Source organism: Lissotriton helveticus, chromosome 3_1, assembly GCF_964261635.1.
Source record: "Lissotriton helveticus chromosome 3_1, aLisHel1.1, whole genome shotgun sequence".
NCBI lineage: Eukaryota > Metazoa > Chordata > Amphibia > Caudata > Salamandridae > Lissotriton > Lissotriton helveticus.
This window is the reverse complement of record NC_136061.1, coordinates 1,055,589,909-1,055,603,672: the sequence shown is the minus strand read 5'-3', so window position 1 is coordinate 1,055,603,672 and position 13,764 is coordinate 1,055,589,909. Positions and strand designations below refer to the sequence as shown.

General features: G+C 43.9%; 1 protein-coding gene across 1 annotated transcript in view; it reads right to left on the bottom strand.

Moving 5' to 3' along the window:
- Nucleotides 1-13,764, bottom strand: part of STK39 (serine/threonine kinase 39) — a 1,578,058-nt gene that overhangs the window by 1,259,082 nt on the left and 305,212 nt on the right. Inside the window, exon 2 of the mRNA XM_078681624.1 lies at nt 1,117-1,229. Coding sequence (XP_078537750.1) covers nt 1,117-1,229 — 113 coding nt within the window. The remainder of the gene's footprint in view (nt 1-1,116; nt 1,230-13,764) is intronic.

Genomic DNA, 13,764 nt, shown 5'->3' with positions numbered 1-13,764 from the left:
CTTGGCCTATTCAAACATAGTTAACAGAAAGACTATATACATTTTGTAATGGTGCAATGTAAAACAAGCATTGGAATGCAATTAAGTGAGGCTTATTTGTCTGGAAAAGCAGTTGTGTTTTTACCCTTTAGTAGCTCTTTAAAGAAAATCCCATAACGAAACAACATCTTTGTCTATAACAATAATGGAGCTGTGATTAGGGTCTCTTTCATGAACAGACTGCACAAGCAGTGTCAAACTACTGCACTCCCAAAGAAGAGGGTTATGAAAGGTGTCAGAAGATAAGTTTGTAAACGGTAAATAAAAAGAAAAACTATTCAGCAAAACATTTTATAGATACTTGTGACAAAGAACTAGTGATTTTGTTGCATCTTTAGGAAAGCCTCTGTACAAGCACATCTGTTTTTCTGTGAACAAGAAAAAAGCATAACTCAAACAGCATGTAATTAGGACAGCAAAGTCAATTTAATGAAAGGGAACAGTGATTGTTGACTATACTATGTCTACTATGTAACTGCAGACACCATGCACAAAACAACCACAAGTCATTTATCAATTAAAATGATGTGTATCAGCAAAGTAAATACATCAAAGATTCTAGATCGAGTATCAATCTATGTGTCACATTTGCAGGATAACAAAAGAGCAACTTGGTGATCACATCACCAAAATCAAATGGGAAGACACATGAAACAAATTAGCCATCATTGAAATGCAATCCCTTTGATGGGCAGACCACCTAAGCAATGGAAACCTATGAAAAAAAAGACAATCAATGGCAGAAAGGGCTTTACTAAAGCCCACTCTATCTCTGTACTACTTCTTATAGTACTGTTTTGAAGGATTGAAAACTTGAGGCCCTCTAGACAAACTAAACCTCTCTGTACCCAGACATAATGAGTATTGCCTGCATTTATTTTCGTTTCGAGATGTAAAGGTGTAATAGGTAGCAGTGGGAGTTTACCTCAGTGTCTCTTTCATTGCGCCAAATAAAACATTACACAAAGGACGGAACAGCAAAACGTCGTAAAATAATATATTTGCCACATATTTTGTTAGGTGATACTGTACAAAAATACTGCCAAGAAAACCAGTGGAAATAGACGAAATACTCACAAGAAGCTCATCCATGCTCGTCTGGCATTTTTCAAGATTGATTCGCTTTATCGCCACTTTCTCTTGCCTGGGCACGCATAGGGCAGCCTGGACTACTGCTGTGGCTCCGCTCCCTAATATGTGGAAGGAAAATAATATTTTTAGTGTAAAGTAAAGTCTAAATCTCACTCTTCAAGCCTTTCCACAATCATCAGCCAATGGATTGCCTCACAGCATGACCACAATTATACACAATGTATCTCACAATACCTTCTAATACACATATTAGTGGCGACCTGCATGGATCTGGGGTGGGGGGGGGGTGTAAGGAGGTATAATTAAAAAAAAAATTCACTTATCTCCTCGCCGCTCTTTCCCACATTGTCTGTCCTCCACGGAAGAGGAAACAGCCAGGCTCCCCTGAGCCAATCGCAACACTGCAATGCAGGGTTGTGATTGGTCTGAGCGCTGTGGTTCAGCGCTCAGATGGGGACTGGGAGCCTGGGCATGTTCTCCATGCAGGCTGTGATTGCAGTTTGCATAGCGAACATGCTAAAGTGCGCATAACTATTTGGCCGTCCCGAGAGGGCTAGTCGAAGCATCATGCGCACTTTAGTGTGCCAACCTCGTCTCCCTTGCTTTGTCAGCAGAGCAGCCCCGGCCTCATGCTGCCGCAGCAGGGAAGAGAACAATGATAATAACATTGCGTTATTATCATTTTATTTTACATAAGCAGTGGGGCGATGCTCCTCTGCCTTAGCGGAGGAGCTGCCAGAGATCACTAGGCCTCCTATGGCAAGGCAGTAACTTTCTGAATGAATTGCCCATCTATTCAGTTAACACTTTAAGCATACTAGTTATTTTCACCCCAAATGTCCTAATTACTTCACAGATCCATACCATATGCCAGGCTTTTGCTTCTGTTTGACAACACCATGCAGTTCGATCATACAGACCATATGGGGATGTATGCTGTATAAAAAGTTACATTGTACATAATTAAATCGAGAATTTCGCAACATTTTGTGGGGGTATGCCAGTTTATGGGTATATTTTGACCTATTAATTGCTCTGCCAAAAATCTGTCTCTCACTTATCCTACAAAGTGGTTAATGGCGCTCCTGTCATGCATAATAATATAATAATTCCCTGTAGAACCAGAAAGCTAATCTTTTAACCTTCCCCATTAAAACAAGGAAACGTAGCAATTTCTGAGGCTGGCATTTTGGTGTATTTACCTTCCTAGTTCTTATGTAATATCTTTCCGCTGTACACTATGAGGTACAAATTGCCCATTAGGGAGTAAAAAATGTTTCATCTGTGAGTCGAATGGTATTAGGGAGGGAGCAGCCTTTGAATAGACCTCTTTATGTAGCAACCCCCACCAACTCCAAAGGAATAAATAATTTAGGTGTGTAGCATCCATGGCCCATTGGAGGTCCCCTCAAAGGGCATTTCTGAGGTGTAAGGGCACATCCTCCTTGCGTTCCAAATTAGGCTCTTCTAACAGCCCAGTGCAGGTCGTATTCTAAGGTTATCTTGCCTATATACTCTACCTAGCGTATCAACACCGGTTAAGGTATTCAAGTTAAGATATGTTCCAGTATTGGTGCAAATCGTGAACAGGTGAGCAAAAGGAATATTCACTGTGACTTTTGTGTACTGTTTTGTCAATGTGCTCAAGATTCAGAAGATTCCTCCCCCACAATTTACCGGATCATCATCGAAATGTTAGGTCGTTACAGAGGGATCTGGGTATGCTTCAGAAGGCAATGGATGCACATACTGCCCCGTAGTCACTATCGCAAATCCTCTTGGCAGAAACTTATACGTTTGGGTTGCTTCCAATAGGTTCCTCTCATAGAAGGGAATCATTTTCAGTAATAAGCAACGTCAATGCCATTAGATCTAACTTATAACTGAAAGTGGTTCCTAAGTCACTAATGAGTTAGGCACTCAATAACTTATTATACATGCAATCTATTGTTCATTATTGCATCATACATCCATTCATTTACCCACTGAGTGATCAATAATAAAACATATACGCCAACTCATAAAGCAAGAAAGGAAATTAAAAAGAGTGGAAGCAAAATAAAATGTGACTGCTTAAACGTGCAACAAATAAGTAAGGGATAGATTAAACATAGCAAGGGTATTGTGCATACAGAATATATATATATATATTATTGTTCTAGCATAGCAGCCACATTTAGAATCATTACGTTTGCCATCTTGAAATGGCACAATACAATTCTACAGTAGCCACTTAGTAATCATTGCACTAGGTGGGTCTCTTGGGATGGTATTTTGCATAGTGTGTCATTGTAACAATTCAAGTTAGGGACCATGCTGTTTCCTAATGTGGTACTGATCCTGGAATGGTAAATCTAAAATACACTAAGGACACTGCAGGGCACACCATAAATAATAAAACAAGCAGCAACAAAAAGAAGAAGAAATAGGTGTGGTGGTTTTAAGGAATATATATTTTTTGATACACTGCTTATGGGTTTTATAATGCTTGTTGATTCCTTGACTATATATATGTATTTTAAAAAGCCTGATAAAAAAGAAAAGGAAAAGTCCGCAGGGCTTATTTATCAAGGGTTTTGAGACGCCTTTGCGCTGTGAATGGTGCCACTGGGCAAGGGAAACCTTTTTTTTTTTAATGTTCTTTGTTGAGGTTTGCCAAGGACAGTTGCACATTGAAAGTATTATAGTATACAGTTCTTTATTGCAGTGCAACATTATAACAGCAATAACCAGAACCGTCATCTTACAACTATAAAACAGGGTATAAAGGAGCGATTCTCAGAAAAAAGAAAACAAATGATTATAAGCACAGTGCACTGCTTCAAATGTATCCAGTATGACAATATCTACAGCGAGTCAAAATTATTTCCATTTTAACCATGATCACCCATTCCCTTCACATTTAAATCTTCCAGCATGGTTTATCGTGCAACAGCTTTTTCAAGTACATTTCAATTTTCATTTAAAGGCTGCGAGTAAATAGTCTCTCAGTGGCTGCCAGATGTCAGGGGGTCGGGAGGTAGGCGGCAACAGTGTGGCATATAAGTCACACATAGTGTCGCAATCAATCATGTCTCAGAGCCATGCTCTCACCGTTGGAGTTTGTGCTCTGCCCATGTAAGGGGATTTGACGTTTTGCAATAAGCATAGCTATCGCTGTGAACCTTCTGATACTTTTTTTTGTGGTTGGACATATCCCAATAGCGCCAGTAATGGCATGGGTTGTATCGTTTGCCTTACCATGTGAGACACATGTCTAAAGATTTCTCCCCAGTATTTGTGCACTGTTGCACATGACCATGCTGTGTGGAGAGAGTCAGCCTCAAGTGAGGTGCATCGAGCGCAGGTATGCGGCGTGTGGGGATCAATCTTTGATAGCAATTTCGGGGTTACGGAGATTCTATGTAAATATTTAAAATGCAGTAACTTATGTTTGTGGTTGTTCGAGATGTCTCGTGTTTGCGCACAGCAATAGTGCCAAATGTCATCTGTTATTGGCATGTCTAAGTCTCGTTCTCAAACTGTTTGTGCTTTGGTCCCAGCTATAGGGCGAGGGGATAGCGATAGGTGATATAATCGTGAGACCAAGTGTGAACTGTCCGGTGAGGAAATTACAAGTGAGAAAGGGGGAAAGTCCTTCGGTTTTGCTGATGCGTCCAGTATGGCCTCAGTTAGGGATCTACGTACCCTGTGAAGGAGGAACCTGTCCATGTATGTAATGTCCCAATGAGTGGTGAGTTCTGGTATTGTGCATGGCTGTGTGTCTTTAAACAGACGCCAATCCTCAGGAGCGGTATACAGCCTTTACAACGAAACTTTTACAACGAACTACCATTACAACGCAACTTTTGCAACGCAAACCATTTCAACGCATAGCGCTGGGTGGCGCTCTAGGATAGGGAATAGGTTTAATGTATTATCCAACACCTTCCCTACTATCCACGGGGACTGGAGTTGGAATAGTAAATTAAACTATTCACTATCCAGCGCCCAAAAGCATTATGCGTTGTAATGGTATGCGTTGTAAAACTTGCGATGTAAAGGTAGGCGTTGTAAAAGTATGCGTTGTAACGTCATACATCCCTCAGGAGCAAATATTTGGTCTGTGTACGCTTAGTGAGCGCTTCAGTGGTGGGAGGTACCCACGGGTTATCAGCTAACGGTATATGTGGCGAATATAGTGATTCCCTTTGCAGGTACCGTCGCAACTTGGTCCATGCCCAGCATGTAGTGGGTAGTGTTTGGATCTAAGCGGGGCATCGTGGTAAGCCTTGTAGCAGTACAATGGAGAGCGAGTTAGGGTATATTTGGGAGCGTTCAGGTTTGAGATATTGGATTCTGGCATCCGGATGGTACGAGTAGTATGAGAAGTGAGTTTGAGCTACTAGATAATACAGATAAAAATCAGGGGCTCCTAATCCCCCACGTTCATAAGGCATAGTCAGTGTATTCCAGCTTATGCAAGCCTGTTTACCTGCCCAGACTAAACAGATAAGGAGAGAGTGCAGTGTGTAAAAAAAAAAATGTGTGGTTTAGGTGATAGGGATGATCAAGAAGAGATATAAAAACCAAGGGAGAACAACCATTCTCAATATGGCAATTCTGCCGGCTATGGAAAGGGGGAGATTAATCCATTTTTCCACCTGTGATGTAAGATGGTCCACGGCAGGCCCATAATTTAGCCAAATTACTTCTGGAGCACTACAATGTCAGTAACTTCCAAGATATTTGGGAGGGTCTGTGCACCATTTCAGGGGAAACTCAAAGTCCTCTTCAGTAGTTGCCGGGGTCAATGGAAACATTTCCGATTTATTCCAATTTATGACTAACCCAGAGTACATACCAAATCGAACCACTTCTCTGAGAAGAGGGAACAAGTTCTCAGTTGGTTTTCGTACAAAGAGCATGACGTCATCCGCATAAAAAGAAGCTGCAGGAGGGCCTGTATGTAATTGTAAACCTCGATGGAGATGTCTTGGCATGCAAGGGGGTCCGTAGCCACAAAAAATAACAGGGGCAAAGGGGACATACCTGTCTGATGCCGCGTGACAGAGGGAATTGCGTTGTTATTCAGCCATTAAGCTTCAGCCTCGCTACCGGGTTTGAATATAGCAGGCAGGCAGGCAGGCAGAATATCTTTAAAAACCCAACGGGTGTGCCCAGCTTCCTTAGCACTGCATATAAAAAAGGCCACTCCAATGAATTGAAAGCCTTCTCTGCATCAAGAAAAACCACCTCAGCTGGCAATGTGTACTCCATTTGGTCAATCACAGAGACGATAGTATTGAGGTTGAGTGCCGTGGATCTGCCAGGGACAAAACCGGCTTGAAAGGGGCATAAAGCGGTATCTACAAGTAAAGATAAGAGAGTAGCTAATATCTTGGCAAGGATTTGATAATCGTAATTAAGTAGAGATAATGGCCTATATGATCAGCATTGAGGTGACGGTTTGCCCGGCTTGAGCAGCAATGTGACTATGGCTTCGCGCATAGTTGGAGATAGGGACCCATTCTACAGCGCCTCATCATACACTTACAGTAATCGCGGGGCTATCTCGTCTTGGTAGGCTTTACAAAATTCCCCGGAAAGGCCATCGGAACCTAGCGCACAGCCGCTAGCTAGGTCTTTTATTGCTTGCTTAATTTCCTTTTCGTCTATTGGGGAGGCTAGGAATTCACGCTGTCCTTCCTCTAGCCACGCCATTGCTAATTCATGTAAGTAGTCCAGAAGTGCCTGTGCCACTGGGAGATCACACGATTTGTATAGATGTGTATATTATGAAAGAAAAACTGCAGTTATGTCTGTCCCTTTTGTCAATGTGGCATCTTTTTCAGTATCAAGGTATGTAATGAAAGCCGATTGATATTGGGGCCTAAGGAGGCAGGCGAGTGTCCTGCCGGGCCTTTCGCTCTCTCAATACATTCTGGCCCGCGCGTACTTCCCGAGATATTTGACTTCTCGTGTAGCAGACTCAATGAATTCGGTTAGTAGCGCTGCACGCTCATGCTGAGATTCTGGTGTCGAAGTGCTCTGCTCTGTAGTGTCCTTGTCCTTCAGCTTCTGCTCTATTTGTTCCAGATCTCTCCATATGGATCTTAGCACTCCGGCATGACTCGAGATACAGACACCCCGAATGTATGCCTTAAAGGCGTCCCATAACACCAGTTTTGAGCATACCGTCCCCCTCATTTACCAAAAAATAGTCACTGATAGCTGCGCCTACCTCACTGCGGAATACAGGGTCAAGCAACGCTGACGCAGGGAATCTCCACATAGGCCACTGCTTTGGGATCGTATGGAACTCTACCACGAGCAGGACTGGGGAATAGTCAGATAGTGTGTGGGGCAGGTAAGCGACTTGCTGTACCTCTAAAAGTAATTGTGGTGTAAGATACCAATGGTCTATCGGGGACCATGAGCCATGAGGGGCAGTATAGACAGAGTAGTTGTGGGTCTCCGGGTGTTTTCTGTGCCAAGGGTCAGTAAAGTGGAGTGCAGTAAATTGGTCACTCCTTCTGTGGCATGAGGCTTTGTGATGCGTCCAGGGCCAGTGGTGTAGGTTGCAGTGTCAAGTGTAAGGTTAAAGTCACCACCCATGAGAATATTGTCATCCCCTAGGTGGTCTATATGTGGAGCTATGTTAAAGAAGAAGTCAGAGGAATCGATATTTGGAGCATATATATTGACAAGAAGAACTGATTCTCCCACCAGCAATCCGAGCACAATGACATATCTGCCCTCATCGTCTGTTACAACCTCCGATACCTGGAACGCAAGAGAACGGTGAACCAATATGCACACTGCCAGCGAATTGGAGTTGTAGCTGGAAAAGAGTTATAGCAAACAAATGATGGACGGAATGCTGACAATGCAAACATTCTCCCCCACTCTAAAGATCTGGGTTAAATCCATCATTCATCTGCCCACTACGCCACCCCAGTTTGGACCCAGCCATATGCAAATCAGTCTTGACCCTGTGCCCCATGGAAACAGTCCAGACCGAACTGCCAGGCAGTTCCTCCCTGGACAGGAAACAAGCATCCTGGGACTGGTTTCAGGGAATGTCACCCTTCTTCAGCCAGGCTATTTTAAATCCAGTGGCACAGTGAGCAAGGGACCCAAGTCTGGGCATACCCATCCCACTTAGGGCGAAAAGTGTTACAGCAAACAAATGATGGACGGAATACTGACAATATAAATATTCTCCCCCAGTCAAAAGATCTGGGTCAAATCCATCGTTCTTTTTTCCACTGGGCCACCCCAGTTTGGACCCAGCCATATGCAAGTCTGTCTTGACCCTGTGCCCCATGGGAACAGTCCAGACCGAACTGCCAGGCCGGGTCCTCCCTGGACCGGAAACAAGCATCCTGGGACTGGTTTCAGGGAATGTCACCCTTCTTCAGTCAGGCTAGCTTGAATCCGGTGGCACAGTGAGCAAGGGACCCACGTCTGGGCATACCTATACCACTTAGGGTGAAAAGTGGTACAGCAAACAAAGGATATAGACAGAGTGCTGACAATGCAAACATTCTCCCGCAGTCAAAAGATCTGGGATAAATCCATTGTTCTTTTGCTCACTACGCCACTCCAGTTTGGACCCAGCCATATGCAAATCAGTCTTGACCCTGTGCCCCATGGGAACAGTCCAGACTGAACTGCCAAGCCAGTTCCTCCCAGGACCGGAAAAAAGCATCCTGGGACCGGTTTCAGGGAATTTCACCCTTCTCAGCCAGGCTCACTTGAATCCAGGGGCATAGTGAGCAAGGGACCCACGTCTGGGCATACCCATCCCACTTAGGGCGAAAAGTGATACAGCAAACAAATGATGAACAGAATGCTGACAATGCGAACATTCTCCCCCAGTCAAAAGATCTGGGTTAAATCCATTGTTCTTTTGCCCACTACGCCACCCCAGTGTGGACCCAGCCATATGCAAATCAGTCTTGACCCTGTGCCACACACATGGGAACAGTCCAGACCAAATAGCCAGGCGAGGTCCCCCTGTACCGGAAACAAGTATCCTGGGACCAGTTTCAGGTATGTCACCCTTCTTCTAAACTGGGGTGGCATGGGGAGAAAAAGAATGATGGACTCAACCCAGATCTCTTGACTGGGGGTGAATGTTTTGATTTGTTCTGCATTCCGTCCATCAAGTGCGCCAGTTATGCCCAGATCTAGGTCCTGGGCTCACTGTGCCACTGGAATCAAGCTATTCTGCCTGAAAAGGGGTGAAACCACAAAACCGGTCCTAGGATGCTTGTTTTCGGTCCAGGGAGGACTTAGCTTGGCAGTTCGGCTGGACAGTTCCCATGAGGCAGGGTCAAGACTGATTTGCATATGGCCAGGTGTAAACTGGGGTGGCATTATGAGCAAAAGAATGATGGATTTATCCCAGATCTCTTGACTGGGGGTGAATGTTTTGATTTGTTCTGTATTCCGTCCATCAATTGTGTGTCTATAGTAGGCCTGGGCGGTAAATTCCGTTCCGCTTGCAAAGTTTGTGGAATTATGGTAATTTCATGTTCCGCGGAAAACGCAAAATTGTCCAATTCTGCGTGCCGCGATTTTGCGAAATTCTTTGCTTGTTCGCATTTACAAAATGCGTGTTTGTGATTGCGAACAGTAAAAAAGCATTGCAAACAAGCAATTCCGTGCATTTGCGGAATTTCTGCAAGTTCGCAGAGATTTGTTACCGTTTTACGAAGATTTGCGTAACGCGATTACGCAAATTCTGCCCACCCCTAGTCTATAGCTGGAAAAGAAGCAGTGGCTACCCCACGATTATGCAAAGCCATTAGTCAGAGACAGTGTATAATGTGTCTCCTGTAGGAAGGCTACCTGGACAGAATGTCTAGCCAAGTAAGCTAGGATCTGACTGCCTTTTTTAGGGTTGGATAGTCCTCTCACATGCCATGATAGACCTTTAAGGCGCAAACAGAGGCCCTGGTTGTCTTTGGGAGTCATCAGGCCACTGCTGGACTAATCGTTACAGACCGTGGATTACTAAGGATCGTGCACTGTGCTATGTGAATGGATATTGGTCCATACCAACCAAAACTACAACAATGCTCAACATAATCTGAACCGCAACCACCCGCACCCCACCCCCAGCGGATACACAGAAACAAGGCACCTGATGAGCCCCATTCAAATAGCAACGGTATAGAAAGGAAAGGGGAGAGGGTGGGGGAGGGAAGGCAGGAGAACATCTTGTGGGGGAGGCACAGCTCCAGGGTAGCCGTCTGTTTATGGTTGCCAATATGTGTCCGTCTAGTTGTGCCTGTGTTACAGTAGTAAATGTGAGGTCCACAATAATGTGGCATCTTCCTCTGGGTTCCGTACCACAGCGTTCAATAGTACAGGAAGTAGTCTACGAAATGCCAGTGCAGCTGTCTGGTATTTAAGTAGTATTCTGAGTGAGTAGCAGTTCAATGGGCGAGAGGTAGATCTTAAGGGCTGGGGTCGTGGCCACTCGCACTTCCACGTAATTTATTTGCAGGGAACGTGTACCATGCCGTGACGGGGGCAGGCACACTGTAGCTCAATGTTAATAAGCAAGCTGAATACGTGGGGAACTAACAAACAGAAGGTGGTTCTGCTGCATAGTGGGTAAAATCATTTATGGTGGTGCGCATTGTATATGCCTATCTTGAAGATAGCCTCCTGACGATAGCCTCTCAGAGTCAGCAGAGTAGGGCCCAGTGTTCCTTGGCGCTGCCGTGTCTGCCATCATGTGGGAAACAGAGAGGAAAGCGCTGAAAGGAGAAGGCCGGGCTACGCCGCATGTTGTTTCCTACCTCCCCTCATGGCTGGCACCAGCACATTTCCTTCAGCATCAGGATCTGGACCGTGGGGGCGCGTCTGGTTCCATAGGTCCACAGAGTGGAGCTTCTGGCACATTGATGCTATAGAGACGGTCCCGGGTCTCTGCTGCCGTCGCGCTCACCGGACCCCACCCTCAGGCTTACCCAAACCCCTTTCGTCTTGGGGCCTACGGGGGCCGCGTCAAGTCTGGCGGTACGGTGAGCCACTGTGTAGCTTAGCAGGTGTCTGCAGCAGCTGATTTGGGCCCAATGTTTCGCGGGAGAGGTCAGCACCCACCCACAGCAGTGTGGTAATCAAATTAACGGCATTTAGATGCCGAAGACCGAGAAAGAGATGCAACGGCCATGTTGGTCGCCGGCACGGCCACGCCCCTGGGCAAGGGAACATTTATAATGAGATTTGCCAAGCCACGCAAGGCCACATTGCATGGCATTGCATGGCTTGGTCAATCTGGAGCAATGCAAGGTAGTGCAAGTCACTGCCTTGCATTACTGTGCCCCCGGGAGATGATCCATGACTGGGTGTTCCCATGTATACACCCATTGATTCTGAAGCATTCCTAGATTTACCAATACTGGTAGACCTGGGAATAAGTCAGAATGCAATGCTTTCCCAGGGAAGGAGTAACAAGAAATATCTTTATTGCTCCTCCTTTCTTTTCTCATTCTACATTCTGCAGCACATATAGAAAGAGGAAAAAGCCTCAGAGGATCCTTTTTGTGCAGTCCTTTCCTGCACAAAAACAATCCCGCTGTAATGCAGGCACCCCAGAGTTGGTGCTAGGCAGCAGTTTGCGCGCCAGCAGAGGCAGTGAACAGGAATGCACCACATCTTGCCAGGTATTGTGCTTCCTGCTCTCTCCCTTTCCCTTTCACGGAGCGCAGCAAGGTGTCTTGATGCATTGCATTGACCTTCGTGAAATAAGGATAAATATGGCCCTGTGTTACTAACATTTTTACTACGAGAATATATGGCGTCAGACGAAACTCAAAGGAAAATAATTTTCATCCTGCATTCATACGGACCCTAAATATTCTATTCACTTATGTCTTTATGAGCTAAAGTCGTAAAGGTGTTGTGGAATTAGTTTAAATATAGGTTAACCAATACCTTCATTTTGGTGAGGAGTTTCTGTTCACAAATAAATATTTTACACTTGTAAATACTTTTTTTTTCTTGCCAGTACTATATTACACATACACTTGATTGGTGCATAGTACTTGTGTTCCAATTTACACCAATTGGAAGGTCGCGATCATTCAAGGCTGGGGATACTTATCTTAGCAAGTGAACATCAACAGCTAATGAGTTTGTTGGTATTCCCAAACGTTACCAGGAACATGATCGCCTTGGATATTATTTATTAGTATCTTGTGGTATATGATTTTATTACTGTGAACAACAGATTGAGTAAATCCATATTGTGGATCATACCACAAAATTGAAGGGGTTTTTCTGTAGCCATTAGTCCTCAAGGAAAAACATTTTCCGAGTTTAAAAAAATTAAAAGTTTGCAAGTGCAGTTGTAATCAGAGGCCTATTTACTTGTGGGAAAGTTTGCACATACTAAAAGATTTGATAGCATTGCATTTTAAAAAATGTAAAAAAAAACAATCAGTTGCTGCTTTATTCCAAAAGTTAATTTCCATCTATTTTACGGAAGTCATCCAGTCATTGATACATACAATGTACACAATACTGAAATAATCGAGGTTTGTTTTTACATCTGCAGTACAATTCTACCATGACGTTAAAATGACTCACTTATAAATGTGATATTCACGTTCTTTTTAGGTCTTGCTGTTTGGGTTAAACCAAAAAATTACAGTGGCTTAGATCCCACTCACTTCTAACAATTTGCTGGCTTTTTTCTCTCTCTCTTTGAATCGATTCTTATTCAACAGCTTTCTTTCTTCCTATGTTTGTACCTCGTCTGGAGCATTGCTTCTTTAGCATCTTTTTGATTGGCTGACTTTAGAGAACTACTTTTTTCTTTCTCCTTATGTGCTTCATGAGAGTGCATATGTCTTCTTGCTTTCTCTTGAGTACTTGTTCCTTCCAAACACCTACAACCCCATGCTGTGTGTTTGACTTCCTCCTCTCCCGTCTGCACTCTACCTCACGTGCTGCTTCTATTGCTTATTACCCAGCTATCTACCACCCCACATGCCTCATGTTACTCCTCCTCCCCTAACAGTTTTTTTTTAATGTTTTTAACCTTTTCATATTGTATCTATCCCACCACCCTGCCTAAACCACTCCCCATTGTTTTAACCCACCCACTCCTCAGTTCCCCCCCACCCTGAGCGGTCTTTAAATAAAATGCTTTAATTATCAAATATTTTGGAGGGCTCAGTAGTAGTCAATTGCTTTTGTGCTACTCCTCATTCCAAAATGCGCTTTCACAAAAGTAACAGTTTTTTTTCTATCACTCCAAGTGGTGTGCACTATATTGGATTAGTATATAAAGCAAATAAATGAAACGGAGCACACACATTCTTTTGTCTCACGCATGTGAGGTAAATTACTCTCCCTTTTGTCTTTTCGTTGCTGATGCTGTAACGGCAAGGCCAAAAATTCAAAAAGGTAGGTGAAACATCTGGATTTTTCCTATGGTTGAGTTGCCTTCCAGCTGTTACTATTAAATGGTTGTTAAAAGAAGGAGAAAAGTTTTTGTTTTGTGAAACCTGGCATTTCCACTTTAGCTCCTATTTGCTCTGATACTCAAAGTCTGATGTTGAGGAGTCTATCCATGCCGTGATATCTTCTATTTTAATATGTTTTTAATAGTTCAGTGTTAATATTCAG